This window comes from Pterocles gutturalis, unplaced genomic scaffold (assembly GCF_000699245.1).
Source record: "Pterocles gutturalis isolate BGI_N339 unplaced genomic scaffold, ASM69924v1 scaffold20841, whole genome shotgun sequence".
Classification (NCBI taxonomy): domain Eukaryota; kingdom Metazoa; phylum Chordata; class Aves; order Pterocliformes; family Pteroclidae; genus Pterocles; species Pterocles gutturalis.
In genome coordinates this window covers 23,253-51,048 of record NW_010098344.1, presented here as the reverse complement: position 1 = coordinate 51,048, position 27,796 = coordinate 23,253, and the positions used below count along the sequence as shown (strand labels likewise).

The window sequence follows — 27,796 nt, the reverse complement described above, 5'->3', positions numbered from 1 at the left end:
GGCTTTGTGGAAAAGGCATGCCTTGTCTGAAGTTACTTATGAATTAATGTAGTTCAGATATAAGACAGGATTTTAGATCCATGGTTGTAAAGTTTGTCAGAGCTTAGCGCTCTGTCCCCCAAAAAATTCTTGTTTAAGCTTCAGGCCTACTGACGCAAGGGTGGAAATCACAAAGATTAGTGTGAAAAGAATTAAATCATATTTCCAGAGCTTGAGCTTTGGATCAACACAGCCTCAATATTATAATTTTATGCTTTATGACTACAAGCAAAAATAAAATTAAATAATATAGGCCAGATACAGTGGGTGAGTTCCTCCCACAGTGAGACTTTCTGGTAACATCTGAATTTATAACTAAAATTGTCAGGCCCAGTTTTCTATCCCTAAGGCCATCTGGCAGGCCACATCCCCTCTATTAAACCCTCTGGTGTCTTAAACAGGGTAGCACAACCAAGCCACTTACTGGGGACAGACCTGAGATGACTCGAGCTTATGCTTGTTCACAGCATATTTTTCTGCAGATTTTAATCACTGTAGAGCAAAGAATGACAGAAACTATTTTAACAAATCAACAGCATGATTCAAGTCTAGTGCTCAAGCCCATGCCATACCATACCAAGCCCTAATGACCCTTGCTCTGATTTAAATCAATGGTGCTACCCATTTACTCTAAATCATGGTTGCAAATGGGAATTTTTTTAGCCTTTTAACCAAGTTTAGAGCCATAAAGATAATTTGGACATGCAGAAATTATCTGGTTTTACTGTGTTTATTGTCGTGAATGGCTATCTTGATTTTGTAATCGTGCACAATTTTCTAACTCTATGTTTGCATGCTTCTTTCCTCAGCCTGCTGCTTACGGCTCTGCTGTAGCAAATGCCTCTCTCCTCCTACCCCTTATTCAATACTAGTACCACTTTGTCACCCTAGGAAGAAAAAAGGAAAATTATACACAAATGAAGTACTAAGACTAAAGCTTAATATATCACAAGTCTGTAACAAAGCATATTGCATTTTGTTTTCTGTTTTGACTAGCAATGAAATATTTAACATTCCAGCTGCCCAGTCACCATAAAGCAAGAATCTGTCCTCTGCCTCAATGTGAGACTACTGAGGTGTGGCTGTGGAAGCTATCTACCCACCAGCAGACCTATTTACTGTTTGTGAATCATCCTATCAAAACAGGTGTTTGGTGAGCTGAAAAGTTGTGCAAATACTCATGACCTTTGACTGGGAAAAATATACGCATGTTATATGGCAGACACTCTGAAGGCAATGATAAAATAATATGCTTTACTGACAATAAAATGATGTAACAAATGAACATAAGCAACCAAACAAATTGGGAATTTAACATTTTCAGATATGAGGCATATGTTACCTTGTTAAGAGAATTAGAAAGAAATGCAAGGTGCTATGTAAGTCCTATACAACCTGCATAACAGCCAAACAACTAGCAGCCTGTTAGCTTTCCTCAGGCTCTGGCAACTTCTTCAGAAGACTGGCCTTTAGTCCCTGCTTTGAGATTGTTGCAGAACGTGAAAGGAAGAAAGCAAGTGAGCTAAGAAGCATCTTCAGGTTCCTCATTAAAAATACATTTAGAGAATTATTTCTAAAATACAACTACAAAATCCAGAAGGTGAATTTCTATGAAATTTTTCTCTAGTATTCCTTGAGATTGATTTGGACATATCGGAAGAAAACTACAGTCTTGCGAAAATGGTAGAGAACATAGCTCACCAAAAGACTGAAAGAATTTAGAAATTCCATGAAACAAATAAAAAAATTACCTCAGAGCAGTATAAGCAACTTTATATAAAAAATCTGAAGGTAGATAATGAAAATGTGCAATATCCAGGTGCTCTTGCAAAAAAAAAAAAAAAAAAAAAAGTTCATTTTGAACTGCAGGACTTCTTGGTAGAAAGGAAAGACTATTTAATAAGCTAAGCTTAATTTAAGTTTTTATTACAGTATTTGGGGAGATACACTCTGTTTTTAATCACGTGATACTTAAAATACTAAGTCTAGAGGCCTGACTGTAGTATCAGTTGTAGTACTAGCTGGTACAGTTTTCTACTGTTCCATGTTATTCTTGAACTTGGTATATAAGAAAATAACACAAAAACAGAACTGAAGGAATTCCATCATTCTTCATCCTACAGACACTCTGTCATTTACAATGCTAATAACTGAGAATTGATTGTAAGCAAGCAAGCTATTCTAATTTAATACCATAATTTGTGAATGTTAACATCTCAGTAAATAAAAAGAGCTGAAAATAACATGCTGAGCTGAAAATATTTAAATATTTTTAATAAAAGCATGTTTGAGAAAGACAATTTTTTGATTGATTTATTGGAAAAAAATGTAATATAAAATGAGATAATATTCTTAAAAAATGCCCTAACAGCTATAGATATTTATTTATAATTAATAAAAATATTTCTCACCTTTGTTAAATACTGCTTTAAGAGGAGTTAGCACTCCTACTATGCCTCCTTGCAAACAACATCAGAACCTTAAACAACACCGGAATTGCAAACAGAATATCTGCTATTCAAATAAATTTCTCTGTGGATAACACTTGGCAACAGGTAATCCCTATGGTAGGATCAAATCACCTCCTTTAGACACTTTATTTGTGCCTAAGCTTTAGGCGGACAGATAAGCACCCATTTACAGTAAGTGCCTGAGGCCCCACTGCAGTCTGCCAAGACAGCCAACTACCTTAACACCTGAGAGGGGGAACTTCTCTGACTAAATTTAAGCATTGACGTTATGTAAAAACACTCCTCACCTGAGAGCTTTTAAAGGCACATACCTCTTTTCCTTAGGATACCGTAACTTTAGTCTTTTACTTTAGCAACACGCTTTTTACTGGACTCCTAAAATTTAGGCAGTACTTTGATGAATTCAATCCATATCCATTGTATCTATTTAGGATACTCTTCTTGCTTGATTTTTTTATTGTTTTATTTTCTTGAAAAAAAAAAAAAAGCCTAATGCTGCCTCAAAACTTCTCTTGAGAACAACTGAGACTTCTATCACAGAAACCTGCAATATTTGGTATAACTTACAGGGAATACGCCCCAAGAATAAAATGTCTTCCTTTTATATCATTTTTCAATAGCAAGAAGTATTATCCATGCATATAAGAAGATGATTTCAGAAGGAAGTTTAGGAATATGTAAAAAGTAGAACCATGTTATTCCCTTAGCAAGGACAAAACCCACATCGCTTGTGTATAAGTCAGTGTTAGAGCTGTAGGAACAAAAAGGAAAAAGGTAGATGGCCCAGAAAATTCTTTGTTTTGTCATGTTCACCCTATACTGGGAGCATCCTCATCCAGAGAAAACAGTTTTTAAACAAGCTGTTCTCAGCCATACAGAGCATCACATCAAAGGATAGCATCAAGGCAATCTATGAATGAATAAATGAATGATTCATGGAAGCTTTAGTAATAGATAAGAAAACCCTATGGCAAATTTCTAAAATTGAGTGCCTATAGTGAGGCTTCTTAGCAAAGTCTAAAGCTCTTCAATTGATCTACCACAATATTTAAATATATACTTAACATTATTTTGTGCATACACTGGGGCTACTTAATATGCTTAGAGTCAAGTGTGTGCTTAAGTCTTTTCCTTGATCTGAAATAGAGTACTCAGTGTTTTGCCAGAGCTAAACTTTCAGGCCTCAGAAGAACTGGATTGTGGAACTACAATTTTTCAAACACAGAAGCAAGATAAAAGTTCAATTCCTATGGCAGTTGTCTTCCATTATTAGTTCTTTTCTACAGTGAAAGCTGTAGAAATTGTCTGTGTGCCCAGTGCTTTTCAAAACAGACTTAGAGGCCAAATTTTGGACACACACTTTTCTAATGTTATTCCAGGTTTCTACCTAATAAGGGGACTTATGTATGACCATGAGAGCAGAAATCAAAATGACACCACAAATACTATTGAATGAATATTAATTTGGAATTTTAGATTAACGCTGAAGATGACAAACTGATTCAGTTTGACTTAATATTTGTTAGCTCATAGATTCAAAATGTTTAACAGATTGTGAAAACTTAACATTACCGTTAAGACAACTATAGACTTCTTATAAAATCACAAAGTTGCAATATTGTGCATTAAATAACTACTTTCTTTAAGAAAATAATTTATTTTCCATAGTCACAACATATAATCTGATATCAGTTACTGTACATATATTTTCTTGCAATACTCTGACTGTCTATGAATACTGGATCCACAGATGCCACTTTTGCTGCTATAAAGGAGTGAATACAGTATAAAACTGCCGTCAGATCCTGAAATTCAAGTTCCTGAAAGAGGAAGTAAGGGAAAAAAAAAAAAAAAAGAAGAGAAAATGTGAATTCATATTCAGGTTTATAAACATTTTACATAAATACAGAACAGACTAGTCAGCAAACAACAATGGACTTTAAATGAAAATGTGAATCTTTATAAGGAACTGTAAAGTTAAAGGTGTTAAGAATAAAAGATGTATATCCCTACCTTGTTCACTGGCAGTGCCCCATGACAATTTAGTTTTCACTCTGTGCTACTTTATTGTTTACATTTTACATAGCCTGGACAATGAAAGCATTCAACTTGCAAAAACATTCAAATATTGCAACATATTTTAAGTATTTGATAAGTTGAGGATGTTTGGGAATGATGAGGTGTCAAGTCACAGCTGGGGAGGGTGACGAGGACACACTGTCAGAAGGAGAGTCCAATAAAGAAGCTGGGAAACCAGAGGCAGGGTGTAAACTAAGGTAAAGTCACACCACAGCCTGTGTATAGAAATATGGCCAGGTATGAAATACATATTCCCTAATTCAAAAAGAAAGGCAGAGTTACTCCTAGACAGTTCTCAGACTCCCTTGACTTTTTATAACGTTTTTAATCTTCTGTGCACAAGTTAAATTTCTTTTTCCCAGCCTCCCCAGACAGAAATGGAGTTTCTGACACAATGACAACAAATATAATACAAAAAACATGTTCAATTTACGTGATACTAGTATTTGTAAAGTCTGCAGGGGGAAATATATTGTGGGGACACTTGGGACAGTTTGTTGTTTGAGAAGAAGACGTTTGTTTTCAACAATGTGTTGGCCACACAGTAGTTCATCAAGACACACTCTGTACGCTTGCCTTTAAACAAAAAGCAGAACATTGGACTTCTGCTTTTCCTGTCACAGTATTTTATGGTATCTTCTCAACAAAATTGTTTCAAACAGAATATTTGGAATTCAAGGTTACTCTTCTTGAAACTAGGACACCAGCATAAGGTGACAACAAGCAGTGTTACTGGGCAACAGTAAGAGTAATACAATATTCAACAAGCTCCCAAGATATGCCCTTCCTGTCGTGTAACAGGCCTTACAAATTACTTTGTCCTTTACGAAACATCCACAAAAACTACAGGGAAAGACCTGCTCTGACAAGGTAGCCTAAGAACAGAGAAAGTTTTGGCAGCAGGCTGTCCTCCTTATAGTGCTTGCTCAGTGCACACAGAAGCCTAAGAGAACAATACTTTCAGCCCCTAGGTCCTGCAAATAATACGTAAGCAGAAATTTTTAGATGTGTGTAATAATTTGACTTGAGCAGGTCATCATCAGACAAACTAATTTTAACTCCTTCCAGAACCTGGAAACACAAGAATTTATCAATTAAACAGCTTTGAGAATGTGTTAACATAAATGAAATGACTCTCCCCTCCCTTCAAAAATTCTTCTCTGAAATTACTGACTGGTTTTCCTACAACTTTCCAAGAAAAAGTACCTGAATTAAGAAACAATGCATAGCCATTTTTGATGCTAATAGTTGAAGTAATAAGCAATCTAAACCAGATTATTATGACTCAATACAAATTACAAACTGAAACTTCCAAGATTATAAAAGAACAGCAAGCACAAATGACTCTTAATTAAAAAAATAAGGGGACAGACCAATATAACTGATAAGCAGAATATGCTATTTGTTACCATTCATATCTAATTAAATAAGGAGAAAATAAGGTAACATTGAGGGAAAAGGCAAAACTCTAACTTCTGCCTTTGCATACTTGCTGTCAACAAATTAAGAAATAATTATCCTAAAAGAAGAAAAATCTCTTGAGAACTTATATCAAACTAAGCACTTAGGTAACTGTTAATAACTGGCATTTGATTGCTGAAGTAACCATTTGGGCCTCATACTCAACATTAGATCTCATGAAAGAAAAGTGAAGCATAATTGCTGGTTAAAATTATTTCAAGACTTTAAGCCTATGTAATCTTTATACTGATTTTATGGGGCATAAACCCCCCTACTTTTTCTATTTTGATTATAAATAGAACAAATATATATAAAACAAGTTATAAAACAGGTTATAAAACAAGTATGGGAATAAGTTTCTTAAAATATATTTTATTGACAGTAGATGTCTTCTGTAAAGAATGTAAAATTAATATAAGCACTTTCAGAAAAAATGGTGCTTTTATTTAACACTCATTGTATAAGTTTTATAAAACTAATATAAAGTACACACTCATGATTATTAATGAAATAGAACTCATTACATAATAATACAGGCCTCAGTATATCAGTTCTCAGCTCAAGTAAAACGTTTACGTTGCCTGAATTACCATCTATAAAAACAATAAATTCTGAAATACAAAACCACTCACATTAATCTTAAATTTCTCCAAAATCAACTGACATCATCCAACAATTTCACCTCGGGTTCTGACATTCAACACACTGACCCAATGGAGCCAAATGAACTGAGAGAAGGGAGCCCTTCACAAAGCTTTCCATTTCTCTACTCTGGCTTTATGCACTTTTAATCTATAGATGTTTATTACAACAAGCAATCAGAGGTAATCTAACAGACTGTAGGCAGTATTTCAGACTGCTCTAACAATGTTATGTGAAGAGTTTTGAGATAAGAAAAGAGCAAAGACGAGAATGTCTCATCACTGGGATTCAGTCCTTCCCAATGCCCCTGCTGCAAAGTCCTCTTTGTTTTAATCAGAGTATGGATCAAACCGCAGTAGTCTCTCTTGTATATCTGACAGAAGTTGTCTAATCTGTTGCAAATGACATTTTGAATACTAATAATATGCTCTTATTTTTATAAAAGATAATCTACACACAGTTGAAAGAGGAGCAGTATTGCGAAAGCTATGTTTTATGCAAAGACAAGACTTTTTTTTTTTCCAGCTGATACTGGTGGTCCCTCAGTTAGGCGGATTATTTTAAAGAGTGCCACTAGTTCTGAAAGTCGTTATAGACATGGATAGCCAAATGGGTGGCATGCAAGTACTCCTCATGAAGTTCGCTGGCTAGCTTCTCTCCTGTTCTCTCATGTCTTCACTATTTTATGTTAGGTTGGTCGTGGGGGTGAGCGATTATCTGGGCTCATACAAGAAAAGCAGAGCTCTGGACGGGTCTTCCTGCAGGGCTCAGTTAGATGTGGTCAGCTATCGTGGTATCAGAGAGGTGGGGTTCACCTGAGGCCTCGTGCACCAGAGGCTCCCAGAAATGCAGTTTATCACAGTTGTATTTGACCCAGGAGACCAAAAATGGGGGCAAGGCTGTAGTGCTTTGTGTTTGAAGGATGTCTGATATCTGCGCTGGCTGCCTTCTCAATCCTGAAGTTGGCTAGTCACGGACAGATGTTGAGAAATAGTCATGTATATCCAAAGCAGAAGTTGAGGCTCAGATTTCTACAGGCTCAGGATAGAGGCTGATCAGAGAACTGGTGTTCTGGTGGTGTATACAGTTTGCATGCAGATTACAATAGGGAAAGGGGAAGATGGCTGGGGGTTAGGTTGGCAATATGAATTTGGTAAAAGATAGGGCTGGCCTTCTGGCTTAGGGAAATGTAGATGTTGCATAGTCAGAGGACATGGACACAAAATGCCTCTTAGCAAGAGATTATCTTGAATATGGTTCTAAGGGTGGAAATTTGGCCTCTTCAAGTAATGAGAATTTTCCCTTGAAAATAATGCCAATGACACTTCTTTCAAACAAATGCATTGCTCTGATTTTTTTTTTTTTTTCTTTTTTAAGTAACAATTCTCACCGTGCCCAGCCAGGCAGATGACTGAGTAACTGATCATTTTATTTGCTCTGTATCATCTAACACCACCCTTATGCTTGCTTGCCTTATCTGTGATTGCTGTTTTTTTCTTTAATTAAGATTGTCAGTTTATTTTTGGTGTATGAATCTGGGCACGTCTAATATTTTGATAACCAAAGCTATTTCAGTTTACAATACGTATCCTAACAACTGGATTAAGTACAACAAAGGCACAAGAAGGAAGACAGCAAGAGAAGAACATAAAATACTGGATTAAAGCAATGGGAGCACAAGACTGCAAAACTTGTACTTTGCAAAAAGTACTGCTGGTATTGAGAATATAAAAAATGTGCACACTATACTGACCTCGATCACTGTATGCGCTCAGCCAAGTAAGAAAAACATATGTTCTTGTTTTGTCCACCCACCTATGCAAGTTGGATTTATTACATCAAGAGCTTGACAGGCCTGTTACATCATTACCACACACACACTTAGTTTTACTGATGACTCCCGAGAGCTCTTGAATCACTGTTTGAACAAGACATGAGCCTGTATCATGTAAAAGGTAGGTAACGGACACACTGACAGATAGTGCTATTGTGCCCTGTGCATTTCATGACTTCTTTAAGGACATTGGTAAGTCTCAGTGTTCATTAGTTGTTTACCAGAGCACAACTATTACTACTGTATTATTCAGCATATTATTTCAACCAGATTAAAATTATAACCATATTGTTTGTAAAAAAAAAAAAGAACAGATAAAGATATCTAGGTTTTAGCTCCAGTCCATGTAGAAGTCAAAATGGGTATGGAGATTCTAAATTCAGTTCTATATCTCAGCAAGTTAAGACTGTTATAAACATGCAAAGATAATTTATCAGCTATGGCATGAAAGCTTCTTCAGCTACGGACTTTTATTTGGCCTCCTCTCTGTGACTGTCCTTTGCACAAAGAGCAGAAGGATAAGCTAAAATGATGCTCTCACCCTACAAGCATAAGAACCAAATCTATGACGTCAGCGTTCGGTGTCAGATAAATTACAACTCTATCTATCAATTGTACTGAAGTCTTTTAATAGGGATCTGGAAAAGTCTGATGGCTTTTCACTTCCAGCTTGAATTATTCCAAATTTTTTTTAGCACTGTCTACTGCTAAATCTGAAACACTTTTAAATGTTGCATTGGCAGATACAAACTTTGCTAATGCACAAGAAAGTCATCTGAAAAGTGTTTCTGGAGATGTTTGTCTAGGAGAAGCCAGCTAAATTCACCCATTCCAGCAAATATTAAATTTCCAACAGCAATCAGACTATCCAATACTGTCACACAGGAAAAATCTTAACTCTTATCTACCATCAGCCTGCAAACGTTTTTCAAGCTCTCAAGATGTTCAGTAGTAAACTGCCAGACTTCAGCAACAGAAGACCCATGCTAATAAAAATACAGAAGGGCTTGAGTGCTAAATTATGGTTTATTGATGCTAGAGATTAATGTTGCTCTAAACAGAGAGCTTTGCTTCTACTCTCCTTAATTTGCCATATCCCTCAACAGTACTAATATGGAATAAAGATCCTTTCAGTTGAACACAGTAAATCTAAAGAAAAATATGGCTGCTGACCTGTCCTTGACCATTCTCCTGAAGTTCTCCTGTTTTAAAGAGAACAAGATTTACTGCAAAACTGCTGCAGAATCTAATTGTAAAATCAGATCACACTGTACCACTGTACTACCCTGAAATGATAGAAGACTTGAAGCTTGCAGTCTGTGAAGAAAGCATACTGAATGCACTCAGATAAATATGCAGGGCTCTTAAGTTATATGTGTAACAGACAAGAAGTGTATGAGACCAGCAACATCTAGCTGAAGCTTCAACATGGCTCACAATACTCAAGTGACACTATGATTTCTTTTCTTTCTTTCTTCAATGAAATATTTGAGACTATGTTAGTAAAAGAGCAAATGTAGTGAAGAAAGATAAATAAACTCTCTTTCAGTTCCTAGGGTGAATGAATTTTTAGAATGTAATTCTATCTTTTCTTTCCCACAGAGTATAAAAGGAACAGAAAAATAAGATGTGAAGAAAGGGAAACACTCAATTAAAATATGTTTGGGAAAAAAGTATTTTCTTCCATCTAGGTACAGTAGAGCTAAGGGAGTTAAAGTCTCAATGCAATCCTGGAAGCATTACTATTATTTTTTTTTTTTTTTAAAGCAACCCTGAAAATTCAGGGTACATGTCATGTAGGCTAAGAATTTCTACTATTATTAAGAGTATTTGTAATTTCTCAGTGCTGGATCATGTATTCAGGTGCATAAGCTATATACAACTTTGCCAAATATAAAATGTTTTTGGCTGATATTTGCCATAACAGTTTTCTGCAGCAGATTACTTTTCAGAAAGAAAATTTCAGCCAAAACGGTTTACTTACTCCTTAGACTCTAAAATTGGACAGGAAGACGAATTTTGCATCAGAGGGTTGCTTTTTACTGTTCCTGTGAAATCTGCTCACATTTGCTCATTGGAAAATTTACTTGGAAAATTTATATTATAGAAAGATATAATTTTAACTGAGCATGCTTCAGCTTCAGACAGACATCCACCGGGCAGGAAATTAAAGAGGTGCAAATCTGGATCAGGCAAATTTGTGTATGTTATATTCTTCCATTTTGCAACAAAATGATGGAATCTACTTTTAAGAGTTTCTTTTTCAATTACTCTTAACTTTCTCTATGGTAACTTAATTTAGGTACTATTTACCAAATTATTCATGAGAACATCATGTGGGACTACGTTTAAGCCTTAAAAAAGTCAAGACAGATCACATGTATTGTTTCGCTCCAGAGTAGTTAGCTTGTCATAAAAAGGAAATGAGGCAGTTTTGCTACAATCTCTTCTCAAAAATCTACCTTGAGAGTTTCCTATCACTTTATTTTTCTTGCTGTAAGTAGAAATTATTTATTTAATAATCTTAGTGTTTACTTAATAATCTTGTTATTTTTCTACTATCAAAGTTAGACCATCTGGTCTGTAAGTTTCTGTGTCTCCTCTTGATCCCCTTTTTTAAAACAAAACAAAATAAAATGAAACAACAAAACAAGCTGCTATGTTTTCTCTCTCTGTAATCTTACCCATCTACCTGGACTTATCAAATACAACTTCCACTAGCTCCTAAACACTGCAAAACTTAACATTTAAAAATATTTCAACCACCTTCCTTCTATATTTTGGTTTGTGTCTATAAGCCCTTGATCTCACTTGTAATGTGGGATGTAATTTCATTTTTTGATAACTGAAGCAAACCAAAAAGCATGTAACCTATTATTCTCATTTGCTTTTTGTTCAGTTTCCACAGTAAACCATGAATTATTGCTTGCCTTCATGCCTTTAGCTTTCTCCTACTACTAAAATATTCAGAGATTTTTTTCTTCTTTTTATTTCTTTTTTTTTAGTTGTAACTGTTAAGACAAAAGCAAGTAACTTTTTGCATATCAACTTCTTATAAGTGCACTCATGTGTACTCAGCATGCTCCGTCTGGCTGAAGAGCACACAGATTTAAGAGCCCCCCCCCCCCACCAAAGGGACATGAAAATGCATCTCCAGCTCAAAGAATTCCAGTCTCCTGATACAAAGAAGAGTTGACCACTGCCCATACAAACTCCACATTAATGTCACAATCCAGGAATACTTCATAATCAGCCACTACCCTCACCCTTTCAAAACAGTTGAAAAGCTACTCGTTTATACAGATCCGTTTACATGTTATGTTGCAATTTCGGAATTTTGCAGTCTCTCTTCTAAAAAATAAGGCAGATTTCCTACAGCAATGCAGTGATGAAATCACATATCTGTGTATGTGTGCAATTTTTGCTCTGTTTGTTGAAGAGGTGAACACCTCAAAGGAGATGAATTTCTAGAAGTGTGGCAAAAGTTGTTGGCAAGGATCAGGAGGTCTTGTCACCACCCTGCAGGAAAGTGAAGGCAGGGAGAGCATCATCCTTTCCTGCCTTGACCAGCAGCCGGGGCAGGGGTCAAGGTCTCTTGGCCACCCATTATACAGGGTTACGTAGTCAGATAATACACACATACCTACAAACCAGCTGCAACAACTTTTCCCTCATTGTCAGCCTGGATAAAAATATGCCGGGAGTTGTTAGTAATTTGCATGCATTGTAGTGACTTTTGGGGAATTTCAAGGAGTTGTGGAGTTATTACTGGAAGTATTAAAGGCAGGGTAACTTCAGGGAAGTACTGAAGTGGGAAACTATGAGAGAAAGTTGTAGGGAATATGAAGGACTTGAAGGAGAAACAACTGGCAGGAATCTAGGCCTTCTTAGCTCCTTTGAACAGTGAACTTTTTAAATGGAAAAACGTATTGTTCTTCACCTAAAACTGAAGTGCACAGGAACAAGCACTTGGCTTAAAATTTACAGAAGGAGAAAAAGCAACATCTCTAGCTAGCAACAAAGATGCAAAAAATAGAATTCCCAAATGTGATTTTTTTTCTTTTTGCCCAAGAATTTATAAGCATATAAAATTAGATATAATCCAGAAAATTCTTTTGCAACCTTAACTCTGCTGTTTACTGCCAAGTGAACATAAGTCATCTGTATCAAGCTTTATTTCACATGTAGTGGCTCATTTACTCAGGAAAAATGAAACTTCTATTATTTGATGACATTTTCTGTTTCTCATTACTGTCTGCATTTCACCATACAGCACCATCTGGCTCAATGAAAGCTCTTTCAGTACAATAAGCTGAGGCAGATACTGTACTATACTATGAGTATTAGTGTTTATTTCCTGACTAGTCTGTAATTCTGAAGTCTAAGAAATAGCACCATTTAGGTAGTAGGCATATACGTGAATATATATACCACTTATCTAAAGTGGAAAGGCTGCACAGCTCTGTCCCAGTCCTATTTAATGTGAAATCCTCGTGGGTGCACTGCGCTGTGCAGAGGCAGTAGTAAATTGTACAGTCACTGAAATCCTGGTAAATCCTCAGCTAATTAGTATCAGCCTTTCCTCTGGTTTTTACAGAGCTTTTCCTGGGCTCTTCCAACAGTCACAACACATATGTACATTTAGGTACATACATACTTATCATTATAATTAATGATATTATCATTATCATACTTAAATTTATAATTAGGACTCATCATTTTTTTACAGAGAATACAATTTTCATTGAAATACTAAAATGTATAATTTTTTATCTAAAGAGAAAAATACAGTGAAAACCAATTAAAAACAATTGAAGTGAGAACAGAAATAAAAATAAAATATTTTTTTTTAAAAAAATCAGGTTGCCTACGCACAACAGAAAGAAGAATGATCCAGTGTTAAAGCACAAGTACTCCATTGCAAGCAATGGCATGGGGGCTCTTGGCGAATCACACACATGGATTATCTAATGATTCAATACACAGATTCAGCTAGTTTTTACACTAGTAATATTTTCCTGTCTGATCTGGAACAAACTATGTGAGCTCTCTGCAACAGATGATCACATATAAAATTGTGATAGTTGTCCTTTTCTGTCCCCAAGGAGTACTGTGAGAAATGAAGCAGAAATGACCTGCTACTATAGTCAAGTTATTATTGTGCCTTTTGTAACAGGTATTACAGTATCTTTTACAGTGGAGCGAACAGACGAGTCAGGTTAAGTTTGCTGATGAAATACTGACTAATTTACTAATAGAAATGTACAAAGACAGACATATTGCATTTGTTGTAACTTTATGATAAACAAGGAAGTTTAGAGATTTTCTTCTTACAACTTTTTTTAAGCATTAGAAGGATAGGTAATAGATAACTTTTGTGTATAGTTACTACAGAAAAGTTCAACCTGTACAACCCCTGTACCCCTCCCCAAGTATTTGAGAATTTTCATAGATCAGACACTTTTCTGTTATTTTAATTGGTTTTTGTCCACCAAATCTCAGTTGAGCCTCAGTCCTGTCATATCACATCAAAGGTCTCCTCATTCCTTTTAAAACTGCATGATTGAAAAAATATCTTTTTATTTGTTTATTATTATATTGTAGGTATTACAGGGCAGAATCTGAGACCAGATTAAGGCATTACAGCCAAGCCTCCAGATGATGATTCAACTACGATCCTGAATCAGAAACTGCTGAAGTACAGTTCAGAATCTGAATTCAGTTTCATCCGAATGAGTTTCACAATTTTATTTGGTGATTAGTAGAGGAAAAAATAAAGAGACATCAGTCATATCTCATCTGTAGTAGTGACTGGATGTCTCCAGAGCTTAATTCTAGATCCTGCAAAGCACTGAGTAGAACCCATAGGTTTCAGGAATTGCTTCGCCTCTTGCAAGACTATTCCCTTTTTCAAGCTAATAAATGTTATACAATCATTTATTTTATTGGTAAACCTTAGGCACATATTTGCTTAAAATTTTAAGTCTACCATATAGCAGCTTAAAAATGTATTTAGCATTTAAATAGTTTTATTTTTTCTTTATCCTTTTTAAAACAAGATTTTAGATACTATATCTATTATAGGTTGACTAAACATCTTCACAGAAATAATCTTTCCGAAACAGTAAAACATCATCATAATACAACCCGGTAATAGGCTTGTACAAATAGTGTAACAAGTATATAGATACTATATCACTTCCATGTCTTGTGGAGTTTCTAGATAACAGGAAAAAAAGACAACCTGTGATGTGGAGTTCACCATATGCATGTGCAGTAGTAAATGAAAGTTTTGATGCTTTGATAGTAATTCTATTTCATTTTTTATTAAGCTGAGAAAGAGGATGTTCCTTACCTTTGTCTCAATTTGTTTGGTGTCTAGATTCTGAAAAAGCAGCTTTACTTTTGTTTTCCCATCATCTGAAGAGCCTTTGAGCTGAGAGAACTTAAACCTCCACAGCACGTTCTAAACAGAAATAAATTTGATTAAGGGCTCTGTTATACTCACCTAGAACTACAGACTGATGATCTACGTTTATGTATTAAGATAAAGCATTAGGGCAGTAAACATAGTGCCTGATAACAGGCTGGTTACAGAGCAAATAAAATTAACAGCTCTGTATCATACGTGAAAGCAAAAGATGCAACATTAATATTCACCAGGAATTATTTAGAAATTCTCTGAAATGTAAATGTTTCAGTTGCCCACATAATATCAAAATCCATGGCAAAAGCTGAGTACTAGAAAGATCCATGAGGCTATTTGCATCAGTTTCGCTATGAACACAATTCCATACCATATCTCGATCTTTAATATTTCAGCTGGCTTATCTGCATAACATAGATAATGATGTCTTACACAGATGTTACAAAGCTGAATTTACTGATGTGTTTAATGTGGTTTGAAATCCTCAGATAAAATAAGCTACAGAAATGCAAAAATGTTATTATTGAATGTAGTCTCACAAACCACACAGTTTTTTGTAAAATATAGGAGATTTCTAGGCTTCTTGGTCTCCTGCAGATTTATGTATGGCATCTCACTACTGCTGGCAAACCCTAGATTGACAGGTATGTTTTAACAGTTACCAAGATACTTTTTAAAAACAAATACTGGGAAATTATTTTTGAAACCAATACCATTTTCTATATTTATTTGAATGTTTTCTATTGATCGCCTGAAAATGCATAAGTTTAAAAATACACAAGGTAATAACTTTGTATCCAGACTTCCTACTGATGTTTCCTTAATGCCTATAATCTTAATGAAAATTCAAGGCATATGTTGAAATATGATTCAGAGCCCTGACACTGCTGAGGAAACGTAATTTAAATACTTTGAAAGCTATTTCATAAGCACACACAGAAAAAAAATTGCTATGTACCATTTTCTAATATACCTCATCACAAAATATTTTTTTCATGTAGACTAGTGCTACCAACTGTCTTCAGAACCATACTCGTAGGTTGAAAGGGAATGCCCTATAAATAAAAAAGTGTTTATGGAAGGCACAAAAAGCCTGATTCCATCACCTGGTTCCCTGCAGACATAAACGTCATTGACTTAGACAAATACAACTGCTGAAGAAAAAACCCAACTATGCTACATCATTGTGATGGTGCTTAAACTTTACATTCATGAATAGGTTTTAACTAGGTCCAGAGGGCCTAATTAGACCATCTGAAAAGTATTCAAAGCTTAAATGAGTTTGTTTATAAATAGGATAGATTAATGTTCACTATATAATATAACTGCTAGGGTGGAGATGAAAGAAGAACTTAGGAACAATTTAGCAATAATAGTCATTGCTGGAGTCATCATCTCTCTCAACAGTTGCCACCAAGTGGAAAAGAAATTACATAGATGGCTCTGGAAGGTGGAAGAAAATGCACACTTTGGGATCCCTTTATCTTGGACGAGCAGCTGGAGGCACAGGATAGGGAAGATGAACTAACCAAGCCAAAAAAAAAATCTCTACAGTCAGATATAAAGCAGCTGCAGGCCACAAGAGTATGTCTGTAATTGGCCTAAAATGATAACAGCTGAATGAGTTAAGCCCATGATGACCCTGGAACAGAACATGTATGAAATGAAGTAATTCTTTCAAACAAGCTTAAGAATCCCCCCAACTGTTCTAGAGAAGAGCTTTCTAAAAGACACTTAAACTTCTAAGCAAATGTTCTCACCATTTTAATTTTGTCATTTGTAATAAGAAGGCCCTTTTTATATTATTTTACAGACTGCAGTCAATAAAATTTTTAATGAGTACATGAGCTGGTTGCCCAAAATTTGAGATCCAGGCTTAGAGTCATAGGGCAGATGGGGAACTGACCTTCATTTCAATAAGTTTGTATGAACACCTGCTGTGGTGTAAGATCATTATTTGCATCAATAGGTGACTTTAATTTGAAATTCATTAACTCCGGGAAAAAATAAGGTTTTCAGCAAACTGCTGTGTCCCTAATGAACTGTTAATTGCTTGACCACTTTCACAATCTATTCAGTGTTTGTAGGAAATATTCTGAACAATCTATGAGTGTTGGACAACACAGACAACTCCAGCTGACAATTATGGGAAGTAAGATGAAGCCATGCCTTACTACCTTACTCAGGCTTGAGGATGCAGAGGACATTGCCATGTCTCACACAGATGAACAATAAATGTCCTGAGCTCTCCAGAATTTTTACAGTTTAACAACAGAATGAATCTACCTGATGTTATTCTCTATTTTTCTCCTTATGTAAGCAACAAAAGTCAATCTAAATCCTCCCTATCATCAATAGTGAAGGTAGGCACTGTGGCCCAAAGTTCTATCCTTTCTGTAGGTAATATCTTTGTTCTACTGAATGCAGTAAGAATAAGATTTTAATTATGGCTCATTTTCTGATCTTGTAAAAAAGCAGTATCAATAGAGAAGTTTATAATTTTAAAGGTGGGAGTACATCCAATTAATCTTCACATTTAAAAGAAACATTTTCTATAGTCTAAATTTGATGACATTACTTTCTATAGTTAATTTGTGGCTACAAGTAAAATGTGTAAACTGTGCAGAAAGCACAATTTCAGAATGCAGTATCACCTCAGGCAGAGAAAGGTATACAAACGTATTTCCTGAAATTTTATGCTACCTCATAGGATATCATACTTAATGCAATTAGTCTAAATTTTCAAATAACAATGATCTTGGTCATTATTTCTCTGCACAAAGATTTGTACATGTTGTCCCCCAAACCCCAAAATGCCAACACACAAAATCTAGATCCTGTGTCAGAATTTCAAAATGCACTTTGTTTCCTCTTAACTCAGAATGACTGGCTGAATTTCTTTCATATATATTAAAAAAATGCTTTCAGTTTCCAGTTGGAGACCATATTTCAGAGGATAGACTCTACCAAGGCAGAAATATTTTTATATGCATGTTTACTTACACTGGCGAACAAATATATACATCCATTTAGAATAACTTAAAACATCACTTTAAATTATATATAAAATAGTAGAATTATAGAGAGGGCTTGGAAGTTAGCATGTATCATAAGCCATCCCCTGTAGGCACTTTATATATAGCCACTCTGTTTTGCAAGATAAGTGAATTTAATCTTATAGATTATGACTTTGAAATGCATTTGCCCTTGTTCTGTTTATTTTAGACATGGCTTAAATTTCTTATGATGGAAGAATAATTAATCCTATTTTATATCCATAGCTTCAAAACAAATAGAATCAAGTGACAATTTTTTTCATGACTGGTGATCTTTTAAAAATCTTGACATTTCTTCATTACTAGGAAACCAAGTTCTCTGCTAAATAAAACCTTTCTTTGCTTTTATTACTTGAAAAGAAAATTACTTTTTTAATATTTTCCTCCAAAAATTTATCTTTACATGCTAAGGCACAAGTATAACTGTTACTTTCTACTCTCAAACTGACTACATTTCAGTAGCGTTGTATAAATAAAATGTACAGAATATTTGAGGAAGAAATACTCAGCATCAACATAATAAATTACTGCTACTGATGAACATAAAGTTAATGATAACGTCAATAATAGTAAATCAAAACCAAGTTATGTTTACTTTTCTTTTTCCTCTTACCTTTGTTTTACTGTCAAAACAAGTAAACCCCAGAGCAAAGTCAACTGTGAAACACAAGGTATCCCCTTGCCAACTGCACACATATGTTTTCGACTGGAAAAAAAAAAAAAAAAAAGAAAAAAATTTTTGAGAGAACAACTATAGTTGTCACTTATCACACAAAACCAAGATTTTATGCATTTATTTTTTCTGTGGGAAGACATTCAGCTGGTAACACTGGTACTGCTTTATATTATTACATTTTAAAATTGTCAAAAACTTCTGAATGTAGGTCAGTATCAGATCTGTCAGATAAATATTAACTGGAGGTCTTCTGTATTTGAGTCACTCTTCCAGAAAATAAATACCATCTTCTTGTAAACCATCCCTTAAGAAATGCAACACAAAACAAACAAAACCAAATCTGACTATTTCGAAGCTTTTGGAAAACTGTGTAGGTTGACCTGTGAATGACTTCTGACATCATTTGCAGCAGATGTGCAGGTAACAGGGCCTAAATGTTTAGTGATTGCAATCTAATTATGAAAAAGTTCTCTGTCTACTTGACCTCTATGTCTGATTTAAACTTTTTAGACATCCTTTTTTATTTTGCAACATTTTTTCATTTGTAAGCTTGGATGACATGCCAGTGCACTAGGTTAGTTAATGTTAGTAATGTAATTTAATTAAAAGAACTAAAAACTATCACTCGTTTGTTAGCACTGACACTTGCTAGGCAGTGCTACATATACAGCAATTTCAGGCTAGAAAGAAAAATTCTGTTTTATTCACAAAACCCAGAATTTCTGTTTAAGCTTCTGAATAAGCTTCACAGAAAAAAAAAGTCAATTAATACTCTTCTTTACATGTGTTTTTAAGGCTAGCTAACCTGGGTATATGATGGAGTCTGAAGACACAGGAAAAAGCTTCTGCTGATGACATAATATGAAACAACTTGATGACATTTGACCATTCACTGTTAATGGCAATAAGCGCCTTGCCTTCAGCATGAGTAGAGATGAGGTCCTGTCTCTAGCCTTACCTCACCTTACCTGCCATTTAAAAAATTATACCGTTGTGCTTTATGAAATCTTTGATTTTTTTCTTCTGCCACAGGATCATTACCTTGCTCTCGTTGATATTTCACAAACCGCAATGTTGCCTCACACTTAAACATTTGCTTACATTAAATTTTTGTACCTGGATAGTTTCTTTAAAATCAAAAAGTGTTTTTTAACACAAGAATAGCCTAGAGGAGATTCAAAACATTAATAAACTTGCTTAAAATGAAAACTGTCCTTTTAATTGTTTTTCAAAGATTTTTTAGTATAAAACTTCTGTATCTAGTAATTGTAAAGGCTTCCTCATTCTACTATTAAAAAACAGTTAGAGTTATATTAAGATAAGCATTTCTGAGTTACAGATATGACATTTTATATAGGATTTTGAAAGAGCTGTGAATTAAATGAATTTATTAGCACAGCTTAGGATTATGACAAACTCAGCAATGACAGAGTTGTATATAATTTCTGAATAAATTATTTTTCTCATTGGTGTTCAAAGATCACATTATTTGGCATTTTTAATTAGAATTACATTTAAATATCCCTACATTTTATTCAGTAATTATAAGGTAACATTAAGGACCAGTCATAACTTATTCTCCATTATTTTCCAATTAAAAAGGTTACTCTAGCTGAGCACTGACTCAGCAAATAAATTTTTAAATTATATTAAATTACATTCCCTCACCGGGTAAGCATCTAACTGCTCAGCCACAAATAGTGAATGCTAAAATGAACTATTCACAAATAATTAGCCTGGAGTATTTTACAAAGATTCAATATTTGCAAATGGGAAACTGGTTTGGAAATTATTTGGAGACAAATACTAGAGACAAACAGTATATGCTGCGTTCATCATAATAAACATTATAAATAGAAATATGAGGTTTATACTTACTACTATACACTACTAGCTTTTTCTTTACAACAGAATTAGTTTGGGTTTTGCTGTATGAATTTAAAAGCCTTTCTATGGCATTTGCTTAATGACTTTGAACAAGTTTTGAGACAGCTCTGTGATAAAGACCCCCATCTCCACTCATTAACACTAGTACAGAGCACTATCTCTTTTTTGCTCTTGCCTTTGGAACAAGCTTACTTTACACTTGCAATTGTATGATCAGCCTTGGTTATCTACAACAATTGTTTACATAGAAATTTAACATAAGAAATCTATACTTAGCTATCTTTTAGTGAATTTTTCAGAAAAGAAAATAGCACTGCATATTAGCCAGCTTGAGACCTCAGTTTAAGCAACAGAGAGGAAAAGCATAGGTTATTTAAAATTATCTTCCTTACCAATTGGAAATGAGATTTTTCCGGGCTTAGATGTAATACCACCTTATCACAAAACTCTTGGAGATTCTAAGTAGAGGCAGATGACAATCTACAAGGTTATCAACTATAAGATGTGCATTAAAATATTTTCCCATTGTACAGCTATACCCTAATAGCCACATTAATTTACATAGCTCATACACATATGAAAATTCAAAACATTAGCAAATGTAGTATAGTGACCATCTTTGGCTTGCACTGCTCCAGATGAGTTGTAAAAGATTTTTCACTTCTACCCTTGGTGATTCTGAACACTATGGCGATGTATACTGGGAGTTTAAGCCTGATGAGATTCTTTAGTCAAAATATTAAGAATTTAGCTATTAAAAGGAAGGCCTCATGTCTGAACTGCAACAGGTTAGAAAATTGTAGTACACATCCTAGATTAACTATTTTATGTTTTCCACCAAGCAATGATGAAATGATCTGTAGAGTAATTATTTGTAATAAAAAACAGTTGCAAAACTCTTATGTCTGTAATTGTTCAGGTATCAGTATCTCACATGCATATACCTTTAACTCATTAAAAGATCATTAAGTTGACTTGATCATTAAGTTGGATGACTGTCCAAACAGAGGAAGAACAGTGCTTCTGACTTATTCATAGAAGGAATCTCTTAGACCTCCTGTTTCTGTTCACCAGCTTGTCACTGGTCTATTTTTGACATTGGTATCCGTCCTCCCAAATTGGAGGACTTAATAGTTACGATGACTACATATACACTCGATTTCTTTCCCACAGACATAGATATTTCCCAGAAATAATTCAGCTTTGATCTATCCTCCTCGTTTAGCAGACTGTCTCAGGATCCTGGAGCGCCTGCCCTCCTGGTGGCAGGTTCCATTGGAGCTCTTCTGCAGAACCAGTGGATGTTCCAGCTGCATCTTTGGGCAGACTTGTGGTGGCCACCATGACACTATCATGCTAGCACCCCACTGTAAATGTAGGCAGTATCACAAAATACTAATATCACTATGCACTAATTAGCATTATCGTACATAGTGACAATACCAGTCTTGAGCAGTCCTGAGCATATGTACTCTATGTCTACCTTGCCCATGCCTCCACACTGAGTCCTCTTCACCAAAGTAGCTCATGTGAGAGTGAGCAAGCCTTTTTGCTCCAAAAGCAGAATAGGGAATGTTAAAAGCAGGCCTCAGCTTTTCCTTCTTGATAATGAAATTTCTGCCTCTCCTCAGCAAATTGCTGAGACAAAGACAAACTCTTGTCTGTGCATGAACTATAGGGGACTGAGATTCCTGGAGGGGTGTAAGAAGGCTGGGTAGGGCAGAGAGTTAGGAAAAAGAGAGTCCTGTAAGCTAAATGATGGGAAAAGAGGGCCTCCATCTAGGAACAGGAGGTGTCGGTGAGAGTTTGTAAGCACCCTTCTATTGCAGCCTTCAGAATGAAATTAAGTCTCTACTTTTACCCTAGGGTGAGATTTCAGACCTCTAACAAGGTCACGTCATCTGGTCTGTCATTTCTCTTTCACTTCCATCTACAAAACTCTTGACACTTCCATCCCAGCATGATCCTGCAGTTAACTGATATTATGAGACTTGGGGAACTTAGCATTTTTTGTTGTTGTTGCTGCTATCCACATCAATTAATATCTTCCATAACCATGCACACATCTTGGACTCTGCAGAAGTTAATTAGTTTTGAAGGCTTGAGTCAATTACCTCCTAGTGGAAAAAACAGAAAGGCTTCTTTCACGTTTAGCTTCCATCAGCTTTTACAACAGGGGGAGGACAAGGGCAGGCTGCTTCAGTACTCTAAAACAAAGACCGATGTAGGATTCTGTTTAACAATGAGAAGAGACTTTAAAAATGTGCTCAATGACAGCCCAATTAATTTTAAAACCAGCTTTTATGATCATTGGTTACAATGACTCCCTCAGAAGGAGAGAAAGTGTTTGTGAAAAGATCTGCTAATCTGACAAGAAGGGCTTTAAACTTGATTCGTGGGTGTTAGGTACCCAAGTCAAGAGGTGAGTAAATGCTAAAACTGGAGAACGAATGCTTGGGAAAAGACTAGAAGAGGGACTTTCTTATTTTCACTCAGAGAGCAGGGCATAAATATACCTCAAATATCTGTACAGTGAGAGAGAGAGCCTGGGCAACAAACAGAATGGGGGACTCTTTCACATGCAGTCACTGGCCCATGACATGGTAGGAAGCGCAAAGATTTGGTGGGTCATAGGCACCATCGCAGCCCAGACACCGGCTCCTTAGGAAGGAGATGCAAGGATGAAAAATATGACTTCTCCTCTTAAATTGCCTTCTATGTGCAGGGGTCCTTGGCCACATAGGACCATAGTATGAAGCCAGAAGTAAGTGAGCCTGCCTGTCAGATCAGAGGACTTCTGCTTTCAGCACAGACATGTGGGTCTCCCAGGTAGGCTGAATCCATAAGTACGTTTGGTTGCTTCAGAACACCATGCAGTCCAAATGCTTCTAAATAATCTGGACCTGCAATAGATTTTTGTGGTTACTGGAATATGAGCTTATTGAAATGCTGTAGCTGGGGGGGCTAAATTTGCCTAAGTCCTATCCTAGGTGTCCAATGTAGTACCTATGGATTTTTTTCAAGACGTACAATCTTTTAATGTTACTCTGTTGTGGGATTGTATTCTGTCCAAGAAGTAGGGGTTACAGTTGTTTATGTTCTTCAGTAAAATTCTTTAAAATCGTGATTACTAATAATGCCTGTTAGATGAGATGTTACATTCTGAGATCATCAACAAAGATTCATAGTAAAAAATTACCATTTTATATAATTTTTAAGGAAACAGGGTGGTCAGTGACCAACTTTTTCAGTCAGTATTCCTCTTCCTAAGATTTCCTTTATTTCCTTGGCAAATAAAATTTCTAAGGAACAAATGAGATTTAGTGATGTTGCTCATGTAAGGGCAACACAGAAGATGACATGGTGAATATTTCTTTTAATGGAGTTTATTTTTATAATTTTAATGCTGTTGTTCCTAACGCCTCATCAGCAGATGCCTGGCAACATTGTGCTTAATTATTGTATTGCATGAAGAAAAACCTTGCTTTTGTTTTAACTACAGCATTCATAGGAAATATATTCATTCATTCTGGACTCAGCTATGTTCTGCTGAGTAGGAATTCTAGTGCTTTTGATCAGCCAAAATATATAAATAAATACCGGTCTTGTATTCTAAATGAATACAAATTTGTCAAATACACTATTTTGCTTGTTCATTTTCCAAAATGCAGTTGAAAAGTAGACAATATCACTGCACTTTACTGCTTAAACAACGCATTTCCCCTGCTACTCTGTCAACTATATAAATGGATACATACATTTGCTCTAAGATGGGCTGTAAAGGTTTATTACATGTAAGTGGGAACACAGATACTATTTCTCACTATACTCATGTTATAGAATTCAGCACACACTTTCTAAAAATGAATTATAAAAATAACCAGACACCAAACCATTTGGGCAAGAACCATATCCATATCCATACACTATCCATATTGCACACTGCATTCATATCATTCACTTATTCAAGTTAAGATACATCCTATGCCTCTGTTTGCAAATAATATGCCATCAATATAATGAATGTTAAAATCTTAATTAAACTTTTGACTTAGAAATATTTCCATAAAAATAGATTAACATTAGTTTATTAATTTAATTAATATATATTTGGAATATTGTTTTCCAGAGACAAGTCATCCCTTTTACAAGTAAAGTAACAATTGATGAGAACACAGTTTTACATGTTCAGTAAAAGCAGTATCTACTTCCTATATTATAAACCAGCCATCATCACCTGGCTCTGGTCTTTTTCGTTTTTTATAGTTAACTACCAATAGATATAGATACAAGATAATAATGTTGGTGCATGCATTTAACATGTTAAATTTAGTGATGACCCCAAAATCTATTAAAGTTAACAGCAAAGCTCTTTTGAGCTATTTAACATTTGTCTGTTGTTATTTCATGTAAAAAACTTACGGGGTAATGGCTTTAAATTGAAAGAAGCTAGATGTAGATTAGAAGTATTTTTTTACTGTGAGGGTGGTGACGCACTGGCACAGGTTGCCCAGGTAAGTTGTGGATTCCCCATCCCTGGAGGTGTTCAAGGCCAGGCTGGATGAGGCTTTGAGCAACCTGGGCTAGTGGGAGGTGTCCCTGCCCATGGCAGGGGGGGTTGGAACTCAATGATCTTTAAAGTCGCTTTGAAACGAAACCCTTCTATGATTCTATGAAATGCCTGAAACAGAGAAGGACCTAAATGATGTCCTCTTTGATTATGCATTCGAAATAAAATAATGCACAACAGCATTTAAAATATAATGAGGGTAAGGAAAAAAATTATACCAACAGCAGACAGTTTGGAACACAGATTCTTGCATTAAGACTTTATACAGCAGCTTTGTACAGTCTATTAAATCATGCAGGAGTGACAGGAGTAAGAATTCTTAATGCATCCAACGTATTCACCAAAACATTGAGTTTGGTAAAAGCCTTAACATGGGACCGGCAGGTCAAGAATAAGCTTTTTTGAAAATTTCACTTTTAGCATAAAAAAAAACTCTGAGTAATATGTGGAGATGATGATAAGAGTAACTAGAGTTCTTATGGCTGTACTGAGAAATACATCTCAGCCCACATACAGAGAGTGTACGAGGAGGCATACAAAATTAAACCCCTTAATTCTGGAGACAGACTGCAAAACCTCCTTCAACAGTCTTTTCACATAGGATTACTTTTGCTAAACAGAGGTGCTTTTTAAATTCTTTGAAATTCCAAAACAGTTGAAGCACATACTTTGGCTTTCTCATATTTTAAAATTCTGATTGTTATTTTAGGATAAAATATTTTACATTATATATCACCCTTTTTTAAAGTAAAACTTTTAGCAGATATTTATAAAGTACACTGAAAGCATTCTCACTTTGAATCCACATTACATATGAGAAAATGAAATTACAATAAAATCTGACATTCATCAAAAGCATGAGAGTTTTCACAACACAATTCCAAGCTCAGGTTAGTTTAGTTCCAGATAACTGAGCAAAATGATCAGTGAAATAATTTCTGTGAGAGTGAATGAATGTATACCATTTTCGCCTAAAAATGTGTCAGATCCACTCATTTGGTCGTACCTTTAAGTAATTCATCATGTCACAAGTAAAATTTAAAGAACTGTGGTAATTATGGATAGATACAATTAAAACCACCTTATTGAAACAAAACAGATTTATTAAAAATCAGATTCCTTCAAAATGTGCAGTTGCTGAAATCAAAGGAATTGCATCTAATGTCCTAAAATGACTCCTTTTTACATACTTGACTGGGTATTAGTACAAAAAAATACACTCTCTTGTAAAAAATGGTTCTGTTGTCTGATGATTTCCAGAAGACACTATAGTTGTTTGTAAACACGAATGAACATCTGTGGTTCAGTGTACATGTATGGAGGAGACACAATGGCACTAAAAGTGAGATTTTTCAGAGGACTGAATAATGTCTTATTATAGTTTCACCAAACTTCAGAGAAAGCTTCTACCGATTTCAGTAGAAGCAGTGCTAGCTCAGTACTTAGTGCTTTCAAAAATAACACCTATGCTTATTATGCTCATGTTTTTAATGCTGGCTTTCTCAGGATACTGCTATGCTTGAAACTTTTGCCTTTAGGTCATGTATTACCATCTGAGCCACACTCGGAAGTAAAATTCTTGCCACACAACAGATGTTCTAACTGAAATAAACATCTGTCTTATCTAATCTATTTTTGATTTGTAACACTCGTGACATTATAGCAGCTAACTGCAAAAATGGTTTTCTTAGGAGAGCTCTCATTGGACAGACTGCCTTTACAGAAAATTTCAGCAGAACTGGGATTAAGCATTAAACCACAATCACAGAGAGACTAGGCCTACATGCACACGTGGCCTGAAGCAAATGTTCCTCTGCAGGTAATTGTGGTCCTATAGGAAGACTGATAGGTCAACTAATTTCTCCTAAACTGTTATGTGTTCATCTATTACTTGGCAAGACAAGCAGATAATGCAGCTATGGACGCCTACTCATGGTGATTCTCTCTGTAATATGAATTTATGGCTAATGTAAAACTGACAGAAGAAAGAAGACTTGCTACTTCCTCCAAAAACCAGTCAGAATATGGCTTAAATTGGTTATAGGAAAAGGTAGTGTGAGAAATGGAGGTAGAAGGACAAAATCAAAGGCTGGCAGCTTAGCAGTGGTCATCCTCTAGCTGTGAAATCTCAAAGTGCATTTTTCAGCCTTGGCTTATGTCAGGAATAGATTGTGCTTCCTCATCTCTGTGCCTCAGCAACAGCTTTGTGGCTTTGTAAAAACTCTTTTTTCCATAAAGGAAAACAAGATACAACAGTGACTTGAGTGTTTAACAGTTTCCTACTGGTACATTGTCCCAAGTATATTTTCACATACCGGAGGCAAATTCTCAGTAGCAATCGTGGTAATCAGTCTGGCACCACTCCTCCTAGTGGAAATGTACTGGTTTACTTCAGCAAAGGCCCTGACTTGTTTTTGATACAGCCTGTTAATATATAATAAAGGATTTTTTTCTTTTCTTGCGATCTATACATTCTGGAATTTTGCAGTTAAAAAAGGATTTTAAATGGAAATATCAATAAGAGACAGTCTTGAGTATAAAATTTAGTTCTGAATCAATGATGCTTGGACTGGGATTTTGGTTTTCTTCTCGATCACTATAACAGCATCATGGGCATAGAATAACAGAGAACACCAAATTTTGAAAACATAAAA

The 27,796-nt window shown here is 35.3% G+C and overlaps 1 protein-coding gene across 1 annotated transcript in view; it reads right to left on the bottom strand.

Annotated features, from left to right (window-relative positions):
* Nucleotides 1–4,198: 4,198 nt before the first annotated feature.
* The window catches only part of SNTG2 (syntrophin, gamma 2), a gene marked incomplete at its 5' end in the record, with an annotated part of 41,934 nt that continues 18,336 nt past the window's right edge, over nucleotides 4,199–27,796 (bottom strand). Inside the window, 3 exons of the mRNA XM_010072681.1 lie at nucleotides 4,199–4,330; nucleotides 14,882–14,992; nucleotides 18,623–18,715. Of these exons, the coding sequence (XP_010070983.1) occupies nucleotides 4,199–4,330; nucleotides 14,882–14,992; nucleotides 18,623–18,715 (336 nt within the window). The remainder of the gene's footprint in view (nucleotides 4,331–14,881; nucleotides 14,993–18,622; nucleotides 18,716–27,796) is intronic.